The following is a 16,213-nucleotide window of genomic DNA, read 5'->3' on the forward strand; positions in this document are numbered from 1 at the left end:
GTTTCACCAGGCTGGACTGCAGTGGTGTGATCTTGGCTCATGGCAATCTCCACCTCCTGGGTTCAAGCGCTTCTCCTGCCTCAGACTCCTGAGTAGCTGGGACTACAGGTGTGCGCCACCACGCCCAGCTAATTTTTGTATTTTTACTAGAGACGGGGTTTCACCACGTTGGCCAGGATGGTCTCGATCTCTTGACCTCATGATCCGCCTGCCTCAGCCTCCCAAAGTGCTGGGATTACAGGCGTGAGTCACCGTGCCTGGCCTGTAGTTTTTTTGTTACTAAAATCAGTCTCCCTGGAGCATTAAGGGATCAGAGTTTTTAAAGATAATTTGGAAGTGGGGAGTGCTGATTGGTCAGGTTTGGGATGGAATCATAGGGAGTTGAAATGAGTTTTTCTTGCTGTCTTCTGTTCCTGGTTGAGATGGCAGACCTCTTTGGGCCAGATTACTGGTCTGTGTGGTATCAGCTGATCCATCCAGTGCAGGGTCTGCAAAATATCTCAAGCACTGATCTTAGGTTTTACAATAGTGATGTTATCCCCAGGAACAATCTGGGGAGGTTTAGACTCTTGGAGCCCAAGGCTGCATGACCCCTAAATTGTAATTTCTAATCTTCTAATTTGTTCATCCTGCAAAGGCAGACTGGACCCCAGGGAAGAAGGAGGTCTTTTCGGGAAGGGCTGTTATCAATTTTGTTTCAGAGTCAAACCATGAACTGAATTCCTTCCCAAAGTTAGTTTGGCCTATGCCCAGGAATGAACAAGGACAGCTTAAGGGTTAGAAGCAAGATAGAGTCAGGTCTGATTTCTTTCACTGTCATAAAATCCTCAGTTATAATTTTGCAAAGGCAGTTCACCAGGAGTTCGAGACTAGCCTGGGCAACATAGCAAGACCCCCATCTCTACAAAAAATTAAAAAAAAAAAAATTAGCCAGGTGCAGTGGTGTGCACCTGTAGTCCTACCTACTCAGGAGGCTGAGGCAGGAGGATTGCTTGAGCCCAGGACTTTGAGGCTGCAGTGAGCTGTGATCACGCCACTGCACTCCAGCCTGGGCAACAAAGTGAGACCCGGTGTTAAAAACAACAACAACAAAAAGAAACACACACACAAAAAAACAAAACAAAAAACTTTGGGAGGCCGAGGTGGGCGGATCACAAGGCAGGAGAATGGCGTGAACCCGAGAGGCGGAGCTTGCAGTGAGTGGAGATCGGGCCACTGCGCTCCAGCCTGGGCGACAGAGCGAGACTCCGTCTCAGAAAAAGAAGAAGGAAAAAAAAAAAAAAAATAGCCGGGCACGCGGTGGCTCACGCCTGCCTGTAATGCCAGCACTTTGGCAGACCGAGGCGGGCGGATCACGAGGTCAGGAGTTCCAGACCAGCCTGACCAACATGGTGAAACCCTGTCTCTACTAAAAATACAAAAATTAGAGGAGCGTGGTGGCGCGCACCTGTAATCCCCGCTGCCCAGGAGGCTGAGGCAGGAGAATTGCTTGAACCGGGGAGGCGGAAGTTGTAGTGAGCCGGGATGGCGTCACTGCACTCTAGCCTGGGCGACACAGCGAGACTCCGTCTCAAAAAAAAAAAAAAAAAAAGTAAGGCCGGGCATGGTGGCTCAAGCCTGTAATCCCAGCACTTTGGGAGGCCGAGACGGGCGGATCACGATGTCAGGAGAGCGAGACCATCCTGGCCTACACGGTGAAACCCCGTCTCTACTAAAAAATACAAAAAACTAGCTGGGCGAGGTGGCAGGCGCCTGAAGTCCCAGCTACTCGGGAGGCTGAGGCAGGAGAATGGCGTAAACCCGGGAGGCGGAGCTTGCAGTGAGCTGAGATCCGGTCACTGCACTCCAACCTGGGCGACAGAGCGAGGGTCTCCAAAAAAAAAAAAAAAAAAAAAAGAAAAAAATCGTGGGAGCATCACAACTCACAGCACCTTCCTGTTGTGTGAAGGCCCCTCCTTTGGGTCTCTCACAGGACTGGCTCCAGGGCTTCAGGCTTGGAACTAGTTGTGGACTTCTCTGAGTCCCTTTGGAATATTTATCTTTGGCTTGGAATAATGCAACAACATACTAGACCCAGCCTTGCCTTCTCTATGCCCCATTCCTCCCCAAATGACTCCAAGAGTGTACACCTAATCCTGAATCCTTTGCTGCACTTGCCCTAGTGAAAATCAAAGATCTGCAAAGGCCGCGACATTCCTGAATGAGGTTCAGAGTCTGATATTTCTGTGGGGGATTAACATTAGCTACACTGGAGAAGAATTACAGAATACAGCCAGTAAGCAGGGAGAGAGAGGGAGGCAGGTGCGATTCCTTCCACCTAAGCTTCCTGGCCTGGCAGGCAACGTTTCCAGGGTCTTTCAGGCTGCAAGCGACAAATAAATGAGGATTGTGGGTTTCTCACGCATAGGTGGCAGCGGCAAGTTAACACCAGGAGAGGTGCCAGTCAGCAGATAATTTGCAAACGAATGTATTCTCCTCCTCCTCCGAGGATCTGAGCCTCACGAAATACACTCTTCCTTTTTCTCCCTCCCGCAGTCGAGTCGCCTTCCGTCCAGCTAGGGTCCCCTCCCCGCCCGGGTCCCCTCCCCCGCCCGGGCTCCTCTCTGTCTCCCCCTCCCGGACGGCGTCCTAGCTCCGCCGGGCCCTCCTCGCCACCAGCCTGTGAATGAGACGCTCAGTTTCTCAATGGAGCCGCGGGGGGCTCGGGCGGCCGCGGGGCGGCCGCAGCGTTGGCCGTGAGCCAGGAGGGGGGCGCGTTTCCCTCGCTCCCTCTCCGCTCCCTCCCTCTCGCTGCGGCCGCCCGCGAGGAGCCTGGTTGAGGCAGCCGCGCAGGTCGCAGGGCCAGCGTCCGCGAGGACGGCCTGGCTGGGCGGCCCCGAGCGCTGTGGCGCTGTGGAGGAGCGGGAGTGCGGCCGAGGAAGCGGGGCGCCGAGGGGGCCGGCGGCCTTCGGGAAATTTCCGCCGACCCTTCGCTCCCGGCTCTAAAAGTTCCTGATTTCCAATTTCCTTTTAAATCCCGAGCGGCTGTTAGCTCTTCGCCTGCACCTTTTCTTCCCCAGGAGATAAGGGGGAGTGTGAGGAAAGGAGTGAATAATATAAAAAAGGATTTCCTCCCGGAAGAGAGCGGCAGTTCGGAGAGATTTTTCTTAAAGAAGCAGAAGCGACGTTTGCGGCAGCTGCAGGCGCCGGGCCCTGGCCGGCCCCACCATGCTCGAGCCGGCCCGGGGCTGCTGAGGCGCGGGGACGCGGAAGCGGAGGCCGAGCGTGCCGGGCTCCCGCGCTCGCGAGCGAGTTCTGTCCGCCCGGCGGCGGTGGCGGGGGGATGGAGCCCGCGACCGCGCCCCGGCCCGACATGGCGCCGGAGCTGACCCCGGAGGAGGAGCAGGTAAGCGGGCCCGAGGCCGTCACGGTGGGTGTGTCCGGGCCCCCGAGGCCTACGCTGGCCTCTGCCTCCCAAGCCCCGGCTCTTTGCAGCCACGGGCCCGCAGCGCCCCCGCTCCCGTGCCCGGCCCGCGGGCCTCACTCACCGGCGACCGCGCCCCAGGCCGCCACCCCCTCGTCAGTGGACTCACAGGACCCTGCTCCCGTTCCCGCAGCTTCTTTCCCCGAGGCTTACGGGCCTCAGACGGTGCCCTCCGCACCCCACCCCCCATTCCAGGGGCAAAGTTCTTTGGATCCAGGGGCCTCCTTCCTGAGGTTTGCAGAACCGCTGCTTGCCCCCGGCCGTTCCACTCCCTTGTAAATGTTTTCCGTGAGGGTTTGTGGCTTTTGAAGGGTAGGAAAAGCCCCAGTTTGGGGGGTGCTTCCTGTGGGGATTATCTCCCTTCCCGAGGAGAGGGTTGAGAGTATTGGATGCGTAGATGCCCTATATTTTCAGAGGAGCCGCTTAGGTTTCTCAGGCCCACTTGGGCAGGTTCTGGAAGATCCAGCCCTTCTCGTGCTCCTAAAGTCTCTGGCCTTGACCCCCCTATTCAGCTATCCCAGACGGGGCGCATCTCCTCACCCCTGCTTCCCTACCCCCGTCTCATCTGACTGTCTCCATCTTTCTGAAGCTTACATTGAGCTCTATTGTTCCTTAAAAGCCTATGACCTTTAGTTCTCAGAAGGAAGTGGTTTGCTGTCTCATTTTGGGGGCCCTTGTAACTTTCCCTCCCGCACATTCCAGCTGCGGAGACAGGGACCACTCCTGAGGCAGATGGGAAGGTCTGCTAGCTTAGATTGGGAACCCTACGGGCTTTTCGCTGTCTCTTCCTTGGCAGTGCCTATACCCCGCCATAGCTATGCTCGATTATAGTCATAGTCTGATTCCATGTTATAAATAAAAAAATAAAAATAAACATGAAAAACGAAAAAGGCAAACCATGCTGGCAACCCATTTCAAGCTCTACAGCCCTTGTTTCCAAGGACCACATTTGCTAGCACAGCCTCTAGTGTGAAGACAGTCTAGTTTTACAAACTATTATTGGCTAATGGGCTTGTTGACCTGATTTTTTAAAGTCCTTGTCTTTTCTCCTCATTTGTAGAGATGACATTTTTCTGTTTGGCCTCAGGCCACGGTTTTGCCTTTTGACACCTGATGATGAAATCAGTATGGGAAAAAAATTTAAAGAGAATTCTGCTTTGTACAAGCAGTGGTAATGAATGTCCTGGTAACTGCAGTTGGATGTTAATAAAATGCTAGTCAGACCCTAGTGCAAGCAGGTGGCCACGGAGCCCATCCTGCCAGAATTGGAAAGTACTTCAGTACTAACATAAGACGTGTTGGCTGATTTTAAAGGGACAAATCTCTTTCTTTCATCCTTTTTCTTGGGTCAGTCAGATTTCTGTTTTTAAGACTTAAAGGCATCAGTATTCTATGCAAATAGCATCCGTTGCAAATTTGAAAACTAAAACCAGGAAAAGTAAATATTAAAGTATTGATAGTATTGACATAGTATTGGCTTTACTTTGTATATAGTGCATACACATATACAAATGTGTTTAACTAGTAAAAACCTTATTTTTTTACCTTGACTTGAATGTGATGGACATTAACAAGGACTAGGATGGAAATGGCAAAATATTTATTAAAGGCAAGAGATTATGTGTCTGTGTGTTTTTAAAATCTTATCTCTTTTTTTCCTACAAAATTTATTTTTTACAAGCATTTCAAAATATTGAAACATAAAAGCAGTATAGTTCTAATTATGGTAATGCCTGATGTTATCATATTCTAGTTTAATGTCACATAAGAGTATTCTCTTTTTTCTAGAGTTGGAGTTTCGTTTTTTTTTTTTTTTTTTTTTTTGAGAGGGAGTCTCGTCCTGTCATCCAGGCTGGAGTGCAGTGGCCTGATCTTGGCTCACTGCAACCTCCGCCTCCAGGGTTCAAATGATTCTCCTGCCTCAGCCTCCTGAGCAGCTGGGATTACAGGCGCCTGCCACCATGCCCAGCTAATTTTTGTATTTTTAGTAGACATGGGGTTTCACCATGTTGGCCAGGCTGGTCTTGAACTCCTGACCTCGTGATCTGCCTACCTTGTCCTCCAAAAGTGCTAGGATTACAGTCGTGAGCCACCGCGCCCAGCCAGAGTTTGGGTTTTGTTGCCCAGACTGGAGTGCAATGGTGTGACCTCGGCTCACTGCAACCTCCACCTCCTGCATTCAAACGATTCTCCTGCCTCAGCCTCGGAGTATCTGGGATTACAGGTGCCCACCACGCCTAGCTAATTTTTGTATTTTTACTAGTGACGGGGTTTCACCATGTTGGAGGGTGGTCTCCATCTCTTGACCTCGTGATCTGCCTGCCTCTGCCTCCCAAAGTGCTGGGATTACAGGCCTGAGCCATCATGCCTGGCCAAGAGTACTTTTTTTTTTTTTTTTGACAGAGTCTCGCTCTATCGCCCAGGTTGGAGTGCAGTGGCACGATCTCGACTCACTGCAAGCTCCACCTCCCGGGTTCATGCCATTCTCCTGCCTCAGCCTCCCGAGTAGCTGGGACTGCAGGTGCCCACCACAATGCCCGGCTAATTTTTTGTATTTTTTAGTAGAGACGGGGTTTCACGGTGTTAACCAGGATGGTCTCCATCTCCTGACCTTGTGATCCGCCCGTCTCGGCCTCCCAAAGTGCTGGGATTACAGGCATGAGCCACCGTGTCTGGCCAAGAGTACTCTTAACTATTAAGATTTATTTAAAATATTTAAATTAAACGGCAGTAAATAAGTGTTAGCCTTATCAAAGTGGTCCTCATGGGAAATGACACATTCACTCCATAATACTGCTCTATTGCTCAAACCAATTCAACATTCACTGGGAGTTATTTAGAAGCTTGTGGCAGAATCTTTGAAATTTCTTCAGTGTGGGAAAATCCTTGTATTTTTTAGAGTCGGTTTGATTTTTGTAAATAGCAAAAAATCTTTTAGACCTTTATTTAAAGTAGGGGATCAAACTGGGTTTACACATTTTCATGCAAAAGTGTAGTGCACTTAGGCCCTTTTTGGCCTGTGTGAACAGCCTTAAAGATTGATTTCTTTTCTTTCTTTTTTTTTTTTTGAGACAGAGTTTTGCTCTTGTTGCCCAGGTTGGAATGCAATGGCGCTATCTTGGCTCCCTGCAACCTCTGCCTCCCGGATTCAAGCAATTCTCCTGCGTCAGCCTCCCTAGTAGCTGGGATTACAGGCGCCCGCCACCACACCCAGCTAATTTTTTGTATTTTTAGTAATGATGGGGTTTCACTACGTTGGCCAGGCTGGTCTCGAACTCCTGACCTCAGGCAATTCACCCACCTTAGCCTCCCAAAGTGCTGGGATTACAGGCATGAGCCACTGCGCCTGGCTCCTTAAAGACATTTCGGAAGCAGAATACCTCCTGAGTGGTATCTCCTTCTCCTTCTGTACAGTCATATGAATCAGAAACCCAGTGTCTTGGACACTGCTCTCTCTCTGCCCTTGTGTACAATACAGTGTTAGATTTTCCTGAATATATCTTGAAATCGCTGGCTTTCTTCCACCATCACTGCCATCACCCTATTCCGAGCTACTATCCTATCCTGACAGGACTTTTGTTTCCCACCTGATCCATCCATATTCCAGAAGCCAGAAGCCAGAGTCCTATTGAAAATCTGATTTCATCTTCCCCTCAGCCTGCCTACCCCACAAAGAAGCATTCATAAAACTCTTTAGTGGCTTCTGGTTGCTCTTTTTTTTTTTTTTTTTGTGGAGACAGGATCTCACTTTGTCACCCAGGCTGGAGTCCAGTGGTGTAATCACGGCTCATTATGGCCTCGACCTCTTGGGTTCAAGCCGTCCTCCTGCCTCAGCCTCCCAAAGCCTTAGGATTACAGGCCTTGTCATTGCTCTTGAGATCAAATTACAACTTTTGAATGTAGGCGATATAGGCCCTTGTGCAGCCTAGACCCTAGCTAATTCTCATACTTGTCTCTGCTCCATGCACACTGCCCTTATAGTCCTGCGTTCTTGCCATGTTTCCTTCTGCTTACAGGGTCTTTGCAGTAGCTACTTTACTCCATCTGGAAACACCTCCCTTTGTTAACCTCTTCATCCTTCAGCTCTCAGGTTTCACCTCCTTGGAAGACCTTCCTTGATTTCAGTTAGATTCGATTCTAACCTAATAGGTTCTCAGAGCACCATTTACCTGTCCTTCACATCACTTATCACAAGTTAACACTTATTTGTGTGATTACATGACCGCAAGCAAGCTCTATGAGGGTTGGGACTATTTTCGCTTTTGCTCCCCATCATATGCACATTGCCTAGCATAATGACTGACATAATGACTGACACTTACGGAAATACTTGCAGAATGAATGAAGAGTAGTTGTACTCCTGATTTGTTTACAGGCAGCATCATCTTCTTTCAGAGTGGCTTAAAAATAAGCACATTGCATATTTTGATATTTTTCCCCATCAAATGGCAATATATACTTTGACTTATACGCTATGTATGGGTTGATACAGTTTTTGAAAGTCATGATTACTTCTTAGTTTCATTTTCTGTCTAGGCATGTGTTGAACGGATACAAATCCTCATTTGTAACTTTGGTGTTTCTTGTTTTTTATAAAGCCTACAATTGGGCTATAAGGACAAATATGATGTTCTTGCTTTTAAGGAACTTGTATGAATAACAATCATAACAATATCTTTTTTAAACTCCTGCTTGGAGTCAGGCTCTGTGGTGGGCATTTCACATGCAATTAATCCTCCCTTCCAAGATTGGAATTACTACTCTCACTTTGCAAATAAGAAAACTCAGACTGAGAGAAGGAAATTGCCCAAGGTCACAGAGTTAGCAAGTTATGTAGCCATGATTTCCACCCAGGTCTAGGTTTTCTGCCTTCATTGCCAGTGTTTCCTCTTTTACAGTACATTACTTCCCATAAAGCCGTTAGCCAATTTACTTAGATGCCTAAGTGGGTATAAAATAGCCTATTTTGTGGGTTTTGGTATTGATACATGTGTTTGGTTTTGTTAATGCTTCTTAAAATATAGTTTGGAAAGTACAGAGGAAAAGATTTAGAAAGCCTTTACTCAACTGTATATTACCAGCAGAAACGTATTGTATACTCTGTGCAAGAAATTATGATGAAATTACTATAGGAAAAGAATTTGTTCCTTAAAACAGAGTTGTCAACTCTCCATTTCAAGGTGTGGTCACAACTACAGTAAAATTTTGTTTTCTTTATATCTTCTTGTTCTTTTGCACAAGAAGGCTTGTAAAAGCCTTTCTTTTTCTTCTTCTTTTCTTTCTTTTTTTTTTTGAGACAGAATCTCTCTCTGTCACTCAGGCTGGAGTACAATCTCGGCTCACTGCAACCTCCACCTTCCTGGTTCAAGCAATTCTCCTGCCTCAGCCTCCCAAGTAGCTGCGACTACAGGCATGCACCATCACACCTGACTAATTTTTGTATTTTCTTTTTAGTAGACATGGAATTTCACCATGTTGGCTAGCCTGGTTTCCAACTCCTGACCTCAAGTGATCCGCCTGCCTTGGCTTCCCATAGTGCTCGGATTACAGGCATGAGCCACCATGCCTGGCCGTAAAAGCCTTTCTTAATGGGCTGGCAGTTTGGCAGTGTGAAGGACGATTTCTACATATAAGTATTAATCTTTATTGTCATTATGTTATTGTGTTTTGAGATGGAGTCTTGCTTTGTTGCTCAGGCTGGAGTGCAGTGGCGCGATCTCAGCTCACTGCAACCTCTGCCTCCCGGGTTCAAGTGATTCTCGTGCCTCAGCTTCCCGAGTACCTGGGATTATAGGTAGCCTGCCACCGTGCCTGGCTAATTTATGTATTTTTAGTAGAGATGGGATTTCACCATGTTGCCCATACTGGTCTTGAACTCTTGACCTTAGGCAATCCACCTGCCTCAGCAGCCCAAAGTACTGGGATTACAGGTGTGAGCCATCTCGCCCTGCCAAGACTCTTAACTAGAACTCTCACTAGATTAAAATTCTGTGTAATTATAGCTGTTTAGGGTCTTTTGGTTTTGCAGGGATATCCCAGTGGTGATTGATAGGACAATAGAGTAGTTTTCTAAAGTACTTACGCTTCTATTAATATTTTTATTTTTATTATTTATTTATTTTTTTGAGACGGAGTCTTGCTGTATCACCAGGCTGTAGCACAGTGGCACAACCTCCACCTCCCGTTCAAGCGATTCTCCCACCTCAGCTTCCCGAGCAGCTGGGATTACAGGCGTGCACCACTATGCCCGGCTAATTTTTGTATTTTAGTAGAGACGGGGTTTCACCATGTTGGCCAGGATGGTCTCTATATCCTGACCTTGTGATCCACCCGCCTCTGCCTCCCAAAGTGCTGGGATTACAAGCGTGAGCCACTGCCAATTTATTTTACTTTATTTTTTAAATAATAGAGATAAGGTGTCACTATGTTGTCCAGGCTGGTCTTGAACTCCAGGGCTCAAGCAATCTACCCACCTTGGCCTCCCAAAATGCTGAGAGTACAGGCATGAGCCACCATGCCCAGCCTGAAAATTATTTTTTTGTTTTGTTTTTTTAATTTTATGTTTTTTCTTTTTTCAAAAATTCTTAAAGTTTATGTTATTTAGACCTTACAGTGTTGTAAGGATTAGTAAGGAGATGCATGTAGAGCACTTAGCACAATGGTTATATAATAAGTGATCAGTAAAGTTAGCCATTATTATGATATTCACCATTGTTTTTTGTTTTTTTCTTTTTGAGACAGTCTTGTTCTGTCGCCCAAACTAGAGTGCGGTGGCACGATCTCGGCTCACTGCAACCTCCGCCTCCTGGGTTCAAGCAATTCTCCTGCCTCAGCCTCCCTAGTAGCTGGGATTACAGGTGCCTGCCACCACACCCAGCTAATTTTTGTATTTTTAGTAGAGACGAGATTTCGCCATGATGGTCAGGCTGGCCTCAAACTCCTGACCTCAGGTGATCCACCTGCTTTGGTCTCCCCAAGTGCTGGGATTACAGGTATGAGCCACCCTGCTCATCCTCATCATTTTTGAATAGCAAAAAATTTTAGAACCATGTTAGCTTAAGCCAATTACAAGGGGAAAAAATATTCATATCCACCCTGGGGACCATCACCTAGTACAGGTTCTTATGAATTCCAGAAAATTACTATCTTCCATTTTTATAGTGTAGTTTTCAAAAGCCTGTTCTAATTATTCTAATTGCATGGTGTGGTTTTTTTTTTTTTTTTTGGAGATAGGGTCTTACTCTGTCACCCAGGCTGGAATGCAGTGGCATGATCATAGCTCACTGCAGCCTCGACCTCCCAGCCTCCCAGACTCAGGTGATCCTTCCACCTCAGCCTCCCGGGTTCCTGGGACTACAGGCATGCTACCACACCCAACTGATTTTTTTATATTTTTTGTGGAGGGGGGTTCTACCATGTTGCCCAGGCTGGTCATGAACTCCTAAGCTCAAGCAATCCTCCCACCTCAACCTCCCGAAGTGTTTTGATTATAGGCATGAGCCACTGTGCCCAGTCTAGTTTGTATTTTTATAATGGAATCTTTTAAAGCTAAAAATTTAACTGCTTTACCGTGTACTTAAGATATTTTTGGCATTTTTCCCAAGGGCAAGGGTTTTGTCCCATTTCTTGTGGCCAAGAACTTCCCTTTTCCCACAGTCTTACATGTCCTGTGCTAAATGTCATCTGTCTCCCCGGAAGTTACCATACGTCAAGGACCAAATGATTCATGATGTTAAATTGAGGCCTTCTACAGAGAGAAAGAAGGAAGGAAAGGTGAAGAACTCTTATTATTTTCATTACTGCCGATAGTTTATGATATTGTATGTAGCAATTAGGTAAAATCTCATTTGGATGTGAGAATTTCACTATTAATTTCTGGTCAGGTGTGGTGGCTCATGCCTGTAATCCCAGCACTTTGGGAGGCCGAGGTGGGTAGATCACAAGGTCAAGAGAGCAAGACCATCCTGGCCAACATGGTGAAATCCTGTCTCTAGTAAAAATACAAAAATTAGCTGGGAGTGGTGGTGCACACCTATAGTCCCAGCTACTTGGGAGGCTGAGGCAGGAGAATTGCTTGAACCGGGAGGCAGAGGCTGCCGTGAGCTGAGATTGCGCCACTGCACTCCAGCCTGGTGACAAAGCGAGACTCCATCTCAAAAAAAAAAAAAAAAGAAAAAACTTTCTGAGCACATCAAGAGTCTTGGACTTTAGTTTTGTGAATATTAAGGGGCCTGGAGGTTTTCTCTAAGGAACCCGACCTAGTACTTATGAATGACTTGAAAAGACCCTCCTTTAGAAAGGAGCTGAACTGTTTTTTTTGTTTTTTTGAGGTGGAGTTTCACTCTTGTCACGATCTCCGCTCACTGCAACCTCAGCCTCCTGGGTTCAAGGGATTTTCCAGCCTCAGCCTCCCAAGTAGCTGGGGTTACAGGTACCCACCATCACGCCCGGCTAATTTTTGTATTTTTTGTAGAGATGGGGTTTCACCTTATTGGCCAGGCTGCTCTTGGAACTCCTGACCTCAGGTGATCAGCCTGCCTCAGCCTCACAGAGTGCTGGGATTACAGACGTGAGCCACCCTGCCTGGCCAGGAGCTAAACTGTTTTAAAGAGGTAAAAGTTAAGATTAATTGCGGGTATATTTGAGTTTCATTTTCTGACTTTTATGCCTTTATTATCTTGGAAAAGACATAGTAATTTTGGAATACTTAAACTTTATTTTCTAAATATTAAGCCCCATTTTATGGCAGTGTGGCTGGTCCATTGCAGTGCCAAGATTAGAAGTCATAGAATCTAACCCTGATTTTTTGTTCAGATACAACTTCTAGTGTAATATCAGCCATTTCACTGCTTCTGTCTACCATCCTGCCTTGGTATATCAGACAATTCTGGCACTTTCTTTTTCCTAATCAATTATTTTAACATTTTCCCCCTAAGCATACCTCCATATGAGATCTTGGTTGCTCTTCCTGACCACTAAAATAACCACTGTTTTCTATTCCTGTTCTTTTGGAGTAAGGCAAGATGTTCCTAGAAAAGGTAGTTTAGCCTACACTTCTCAGTGCTGGAGGGCCTGGCATCAGCACTTTTATATCTGATTTTGAAAAGGCCCCTTAGGAACTTAACCAAGTTAGTTTCTTAAGCGTTTGGTTCACTTTTTAAAATTTTTTAGTAAGAGACAGGGTCTCTCTCTGTTGCCCAGGCTGAAGTATAGTGGCTTGATCCTAGCTTACTGCAGCCTGAAACTCCTGGGCCCAAGTGATCCTCCTTCCTCAGCCTCTATAGTGGCTGGAACGACAATCATGTACCACCATGCCTGGCACTTTTTTTTTTTTAATAGAGATAGGGGTGTTGCTTTGTTGCCCAGGCTGGTCCCAAACTCTTGGGTTCAAGCAATCCTCCAGCCTCGGCCTCCCAAAGTGCTGGGATTACAGACATGAGCTACTGTGTCTGTTCAGCATTAGGTTGTTGTTTTTTTTTTTTTTTTGGAGACATGGTCTCAGTCGGTCACTCAGACTGGAGTGCAGTGGCATGATCATGACTTGCTGAAGCCTTGACCTCCCTGACCCAAGGAATCCTCCTACCTCAGCCTCCCGAGAAGCTGGGACTAAAAGTGTGCACCACCACACCACCATGCCCACTTAGATTTTTTTATTTTTTATTTTGTAGAGACAGGATCGCGCCCTGTTGCCTAGGCTGGTCTTAAACTCCTGGGCTCAAGTGATCCTCCAGCCTTGGCCTCCCAAAGTGCTGGGATTATAGGCGTGAGCCACTGCACCTGGCTGGCATCAGGTTGTTAAGCATGGACATGGAGGATGCGGACAGGAGGCAGAGAAGCTCCAGAATTCATGGGAAACCTTATTTATTAAGGATTGGTGATCTCTTAGGTCCAAACTATAAAATGATAAGACCAAAACAGTAGTTTAAGAGATGATTTTTTTCTTTAATTTCTGCTTCTGAGATAAGCATTTCATTTTTTCTCTGGGAAAGGCAGTTTCTGTAGTATGTACCAGTTTCCTCTGAAATACCAAACCCATTCACAACATACATGCACAGTACTTGTCTTTTTTTTCAGTGTAGGTAGCACAGGTAAGTTTATTGAATTATTCTGAAGCTAGAATTTATTTCTTTTTTTTTTTTTTTTTTTTTTTTTTTTGAGACGGAGTCTCGCTCTGTCGCCCAGGCTGGAGTGCAGTGGCCGGATCTCAGCTCACTGCAAGCTCCGCTTCCCAGGTTTACGCCATTCTCCTGCCTCAGCCTCCCGAGTAGCTGGGACCATAGGCGCCCGCCACCTCGCCCGGCTAGTTTTTTTTGTATTTTTTAGTAGGACGGGGTTTCACCGTGTTAGCCAGGATGGTCTCGATCTCCTGACCTCGTGATCCGCCTGTCTCGGCCTCCCAAAGTGCTGGGATTACAGGCTTGAGCCACCGCGCCCGGCCTAGAATTTATTTCTACAGTAAATTCTGGGCAGGTTCTAAAGAAAGTCATCTGTGACTTTAGGACTGAAATGTCTGGGGATGTTCATCCATTAGTTACTTGTTCATTGCTTGAACACCTAGCTAATCTTTACCTTTGCATTTGTTTTGATGTGAATCATTATTACAGATACATGTCAGTATGATAATATGATGATATAATTCATTATATACATCAGTCTTTTAAAACCAGTCTTTTAAAAAATGGGCTATTTAAGGCTGGGTGCAGTGGCTCACGCCTGTAATCCCAGCACTTTGGGAGGCCAAGGCAGTCAGATCACCTGAGGTCAGGAGTTCAAGACCAGCCTAGCCAACATGGCAAAAACCCATCTCTACTAAAAATACAAAAAAATTAGCCAGGGATGGTGGTGTACGCCTATAATTGCAGCTGCTCCAGAGGTTGAGGCAGGAGAATCACTTGAACGTGGGAGGCGGAGGTTGCAGTGAGCCGAGATCATGCCATTGCACTCCAGCCTGGGCAACAGAGTGAGATTCCATCTGATAAAAAAGAAAGAAAAAAAATGGGCTATTTAGATTATCTACAATGATCATATGTTTCTATTGCGAGGCTGGAATGTGGTGGCACAGTTATGGCTCACTGCAGCCTTGACCTCCCAGGCTCAAGTGATTTTCCTACTTCGGCCTCCTGAGTAGCTGGGACCACAGGCCCGTGTCATCATGTCCAGCTAATTTTTTTTTTTTCTCATAAATATAGATAGGACCTCACTATCTTGCCTAGGCTGGTCTGAAATTCCTGAGCTGAAGCTATCCTTCTGCCTCAGCCTCCCAAAATGCTGAGATTATAGGCATGAACCACTGTGCCCAGCCCATATGTTTCTTTTCTTGTCTTTTTTTTTTTTTGAAACAGTCTCACTCTGTCGCCTAGGCTGGAATGCAGTGATGTGATCTTGGCCCACTGCAACCTCCGCCGCCCGGGTTCGAGCAGTTATCCTGCCTCAGCCTCCCACGTGGCTGGGACTACAAGCGCCCGCCACCGTGACTAGCTAATTTTTAAATTTTTAGTAGAGATGGGGTTTTGCCATGTTGGCCAAGCTGGTCTCGAACTCCTGACCTCAGGTCATCTGCCCGCCTTAGCCTCCCAAAGTGCTAGGATTATAGGCGTGAGCCACTGCGCCCAGCCCCATATGTTTCTTTTATAATGAAAAATAATAACATTTTCTGAAAAGTACGATGTGTTCGTTACACGTTTAAGATTATACTATTAAATGCTGAGATCTCAATTTTTAATATTATTGCAAATCTGGCCTTTTTATAAACCAAAAGATTTATAAGTAAAACCTAGGCCTTTTGGGATGTGATGGTGATGACCCTTTGGTAGACCTCAGGAATCCCTCAGCTTCCTTTGTGGCTCTTGGTGTTTTATTTAACGTTTCTGAATCTGTTTTGTCTTATTTCCTTAAGTTTTTTGGAGATCTGCTTAATTAAGTAAAATCCCTTGTATTTACAAAATGCTCAATAAATAGTGGTAAGTATTCTTCCTCTCTGTGATACAGGAAACTTTTTGTTTTGTTTTGTTTTGTTTTTTTTAGATAAGAATAGGAAGAAAAATGGAGTCTGACTTTGTAGCATTGAAATAAAAGATTTCAAGATAGCCTAAGAATTCTAACAGTTACCATGCATGAGTAATAGACATAGCAGAGTACTGAGGCTACCTTAGCTCATTTTTTACCGTTAAGACTTTTTGCATCATCCATTGGTTCATTGGTTTATTTCTTCTTTCTAGGTTACACATTACCTTTAGGTGCACTGGTGGTGGTGGTCTGCTTCTGCTGCTTCTTTTCAGATAAAATATTAAAAGGTCATCTGATGATCTAAAAATGACTCGCAAACGAGTGCAAAGAATGACAGTTTGTATTATCTTCCATATCTTATTTAAACAGTCTTTATGAAAAAAATTATCGGCCGGGCGCGGTGGCTCAAGCCTGTAATCCCAGCACTTTGGGAGGCCGAGATGGGCGGATCACAAGGTCGGGAGATCGAGACTATCCTGGCTAATACGGTGAAACCCCGTCTCTACTAAAGAATACAAAAAAACTAGCCGGGCGAGGTGGCGGGCGCCTGTAGTCCCAGCTACTCGGGAGGCTGAGGCAGGAGAATGGCGTAAACCCGGGAGGCGGAGCTTGCAGTGAGCTGAGATCTGGCCACTGCACTCCAGTCCGGGCGACAGAGCGAGACTCCGCCTCAAAAAAAAAAAAAAAAAAAGAATACAAAAAAACTAGCCGGGTGATGAGGCGGGCGCCTGTAGTCCCAGCTAC

General features: G+C 46.4%; 1 protein-coding gene and 1 long non-coding RNA gene across 4 annotated transcripts in view; both read left to right on the top strand.

Annotated features, from left to right (window-relative positions):
• Positions 1-2,417: 2,417 nt before the first annotated feature.
• PTPN9 (protein tyrosine phosphatase non-receptor type 9) overlaps positions 2,418-16,213 on the top strand; it is a 114,766-nt gene continuing 100,970 nt past the window's right edge. For all 3 annotated transcript variants that reach the window (XM_033190969.1, XM_033190970.1, XM_033190971.1), the window contains exon 1: positions 2,418-3,385. In XM_033190969.1, the coding sequence (XP_033046860.1) occupies positions 3,323-3,385 (63 nt within the window). In that variant the 5' untranslated portion in view covers positions 2,418-3,322. The remainder of the gene's footprint in view (positions 3,386-16,213) is intronic.
• On the top strand, positions 8,935-15,842 carry LOC117071247. The gene is made up of 3 exons (XR_004432205.1): positions 8,935-9,096; positions 11,068-11,236; positions 15,682-15,842. It is a non-coding gene; the product is annotated as an uncharacterized LOC117071247 (long non-coding RNA).

This window comes from Trachypithecus francoisi, unplaced genomic scaffold (genome assembly GCF_009764315.1).
Source record: "Trachypithecus francoisi isolate TF-2019V2 unplaced genomic scaffold, Tfra_2.0 Lachesis_group3, whole genome shotgun sequence".
NCBI classification, from domain to species: Eukaryota; Metazoa; Chordata; class Mammalia; order Primates; family Cercopithecidae; genus Trachypithecus; species Trachypithecus francoisi.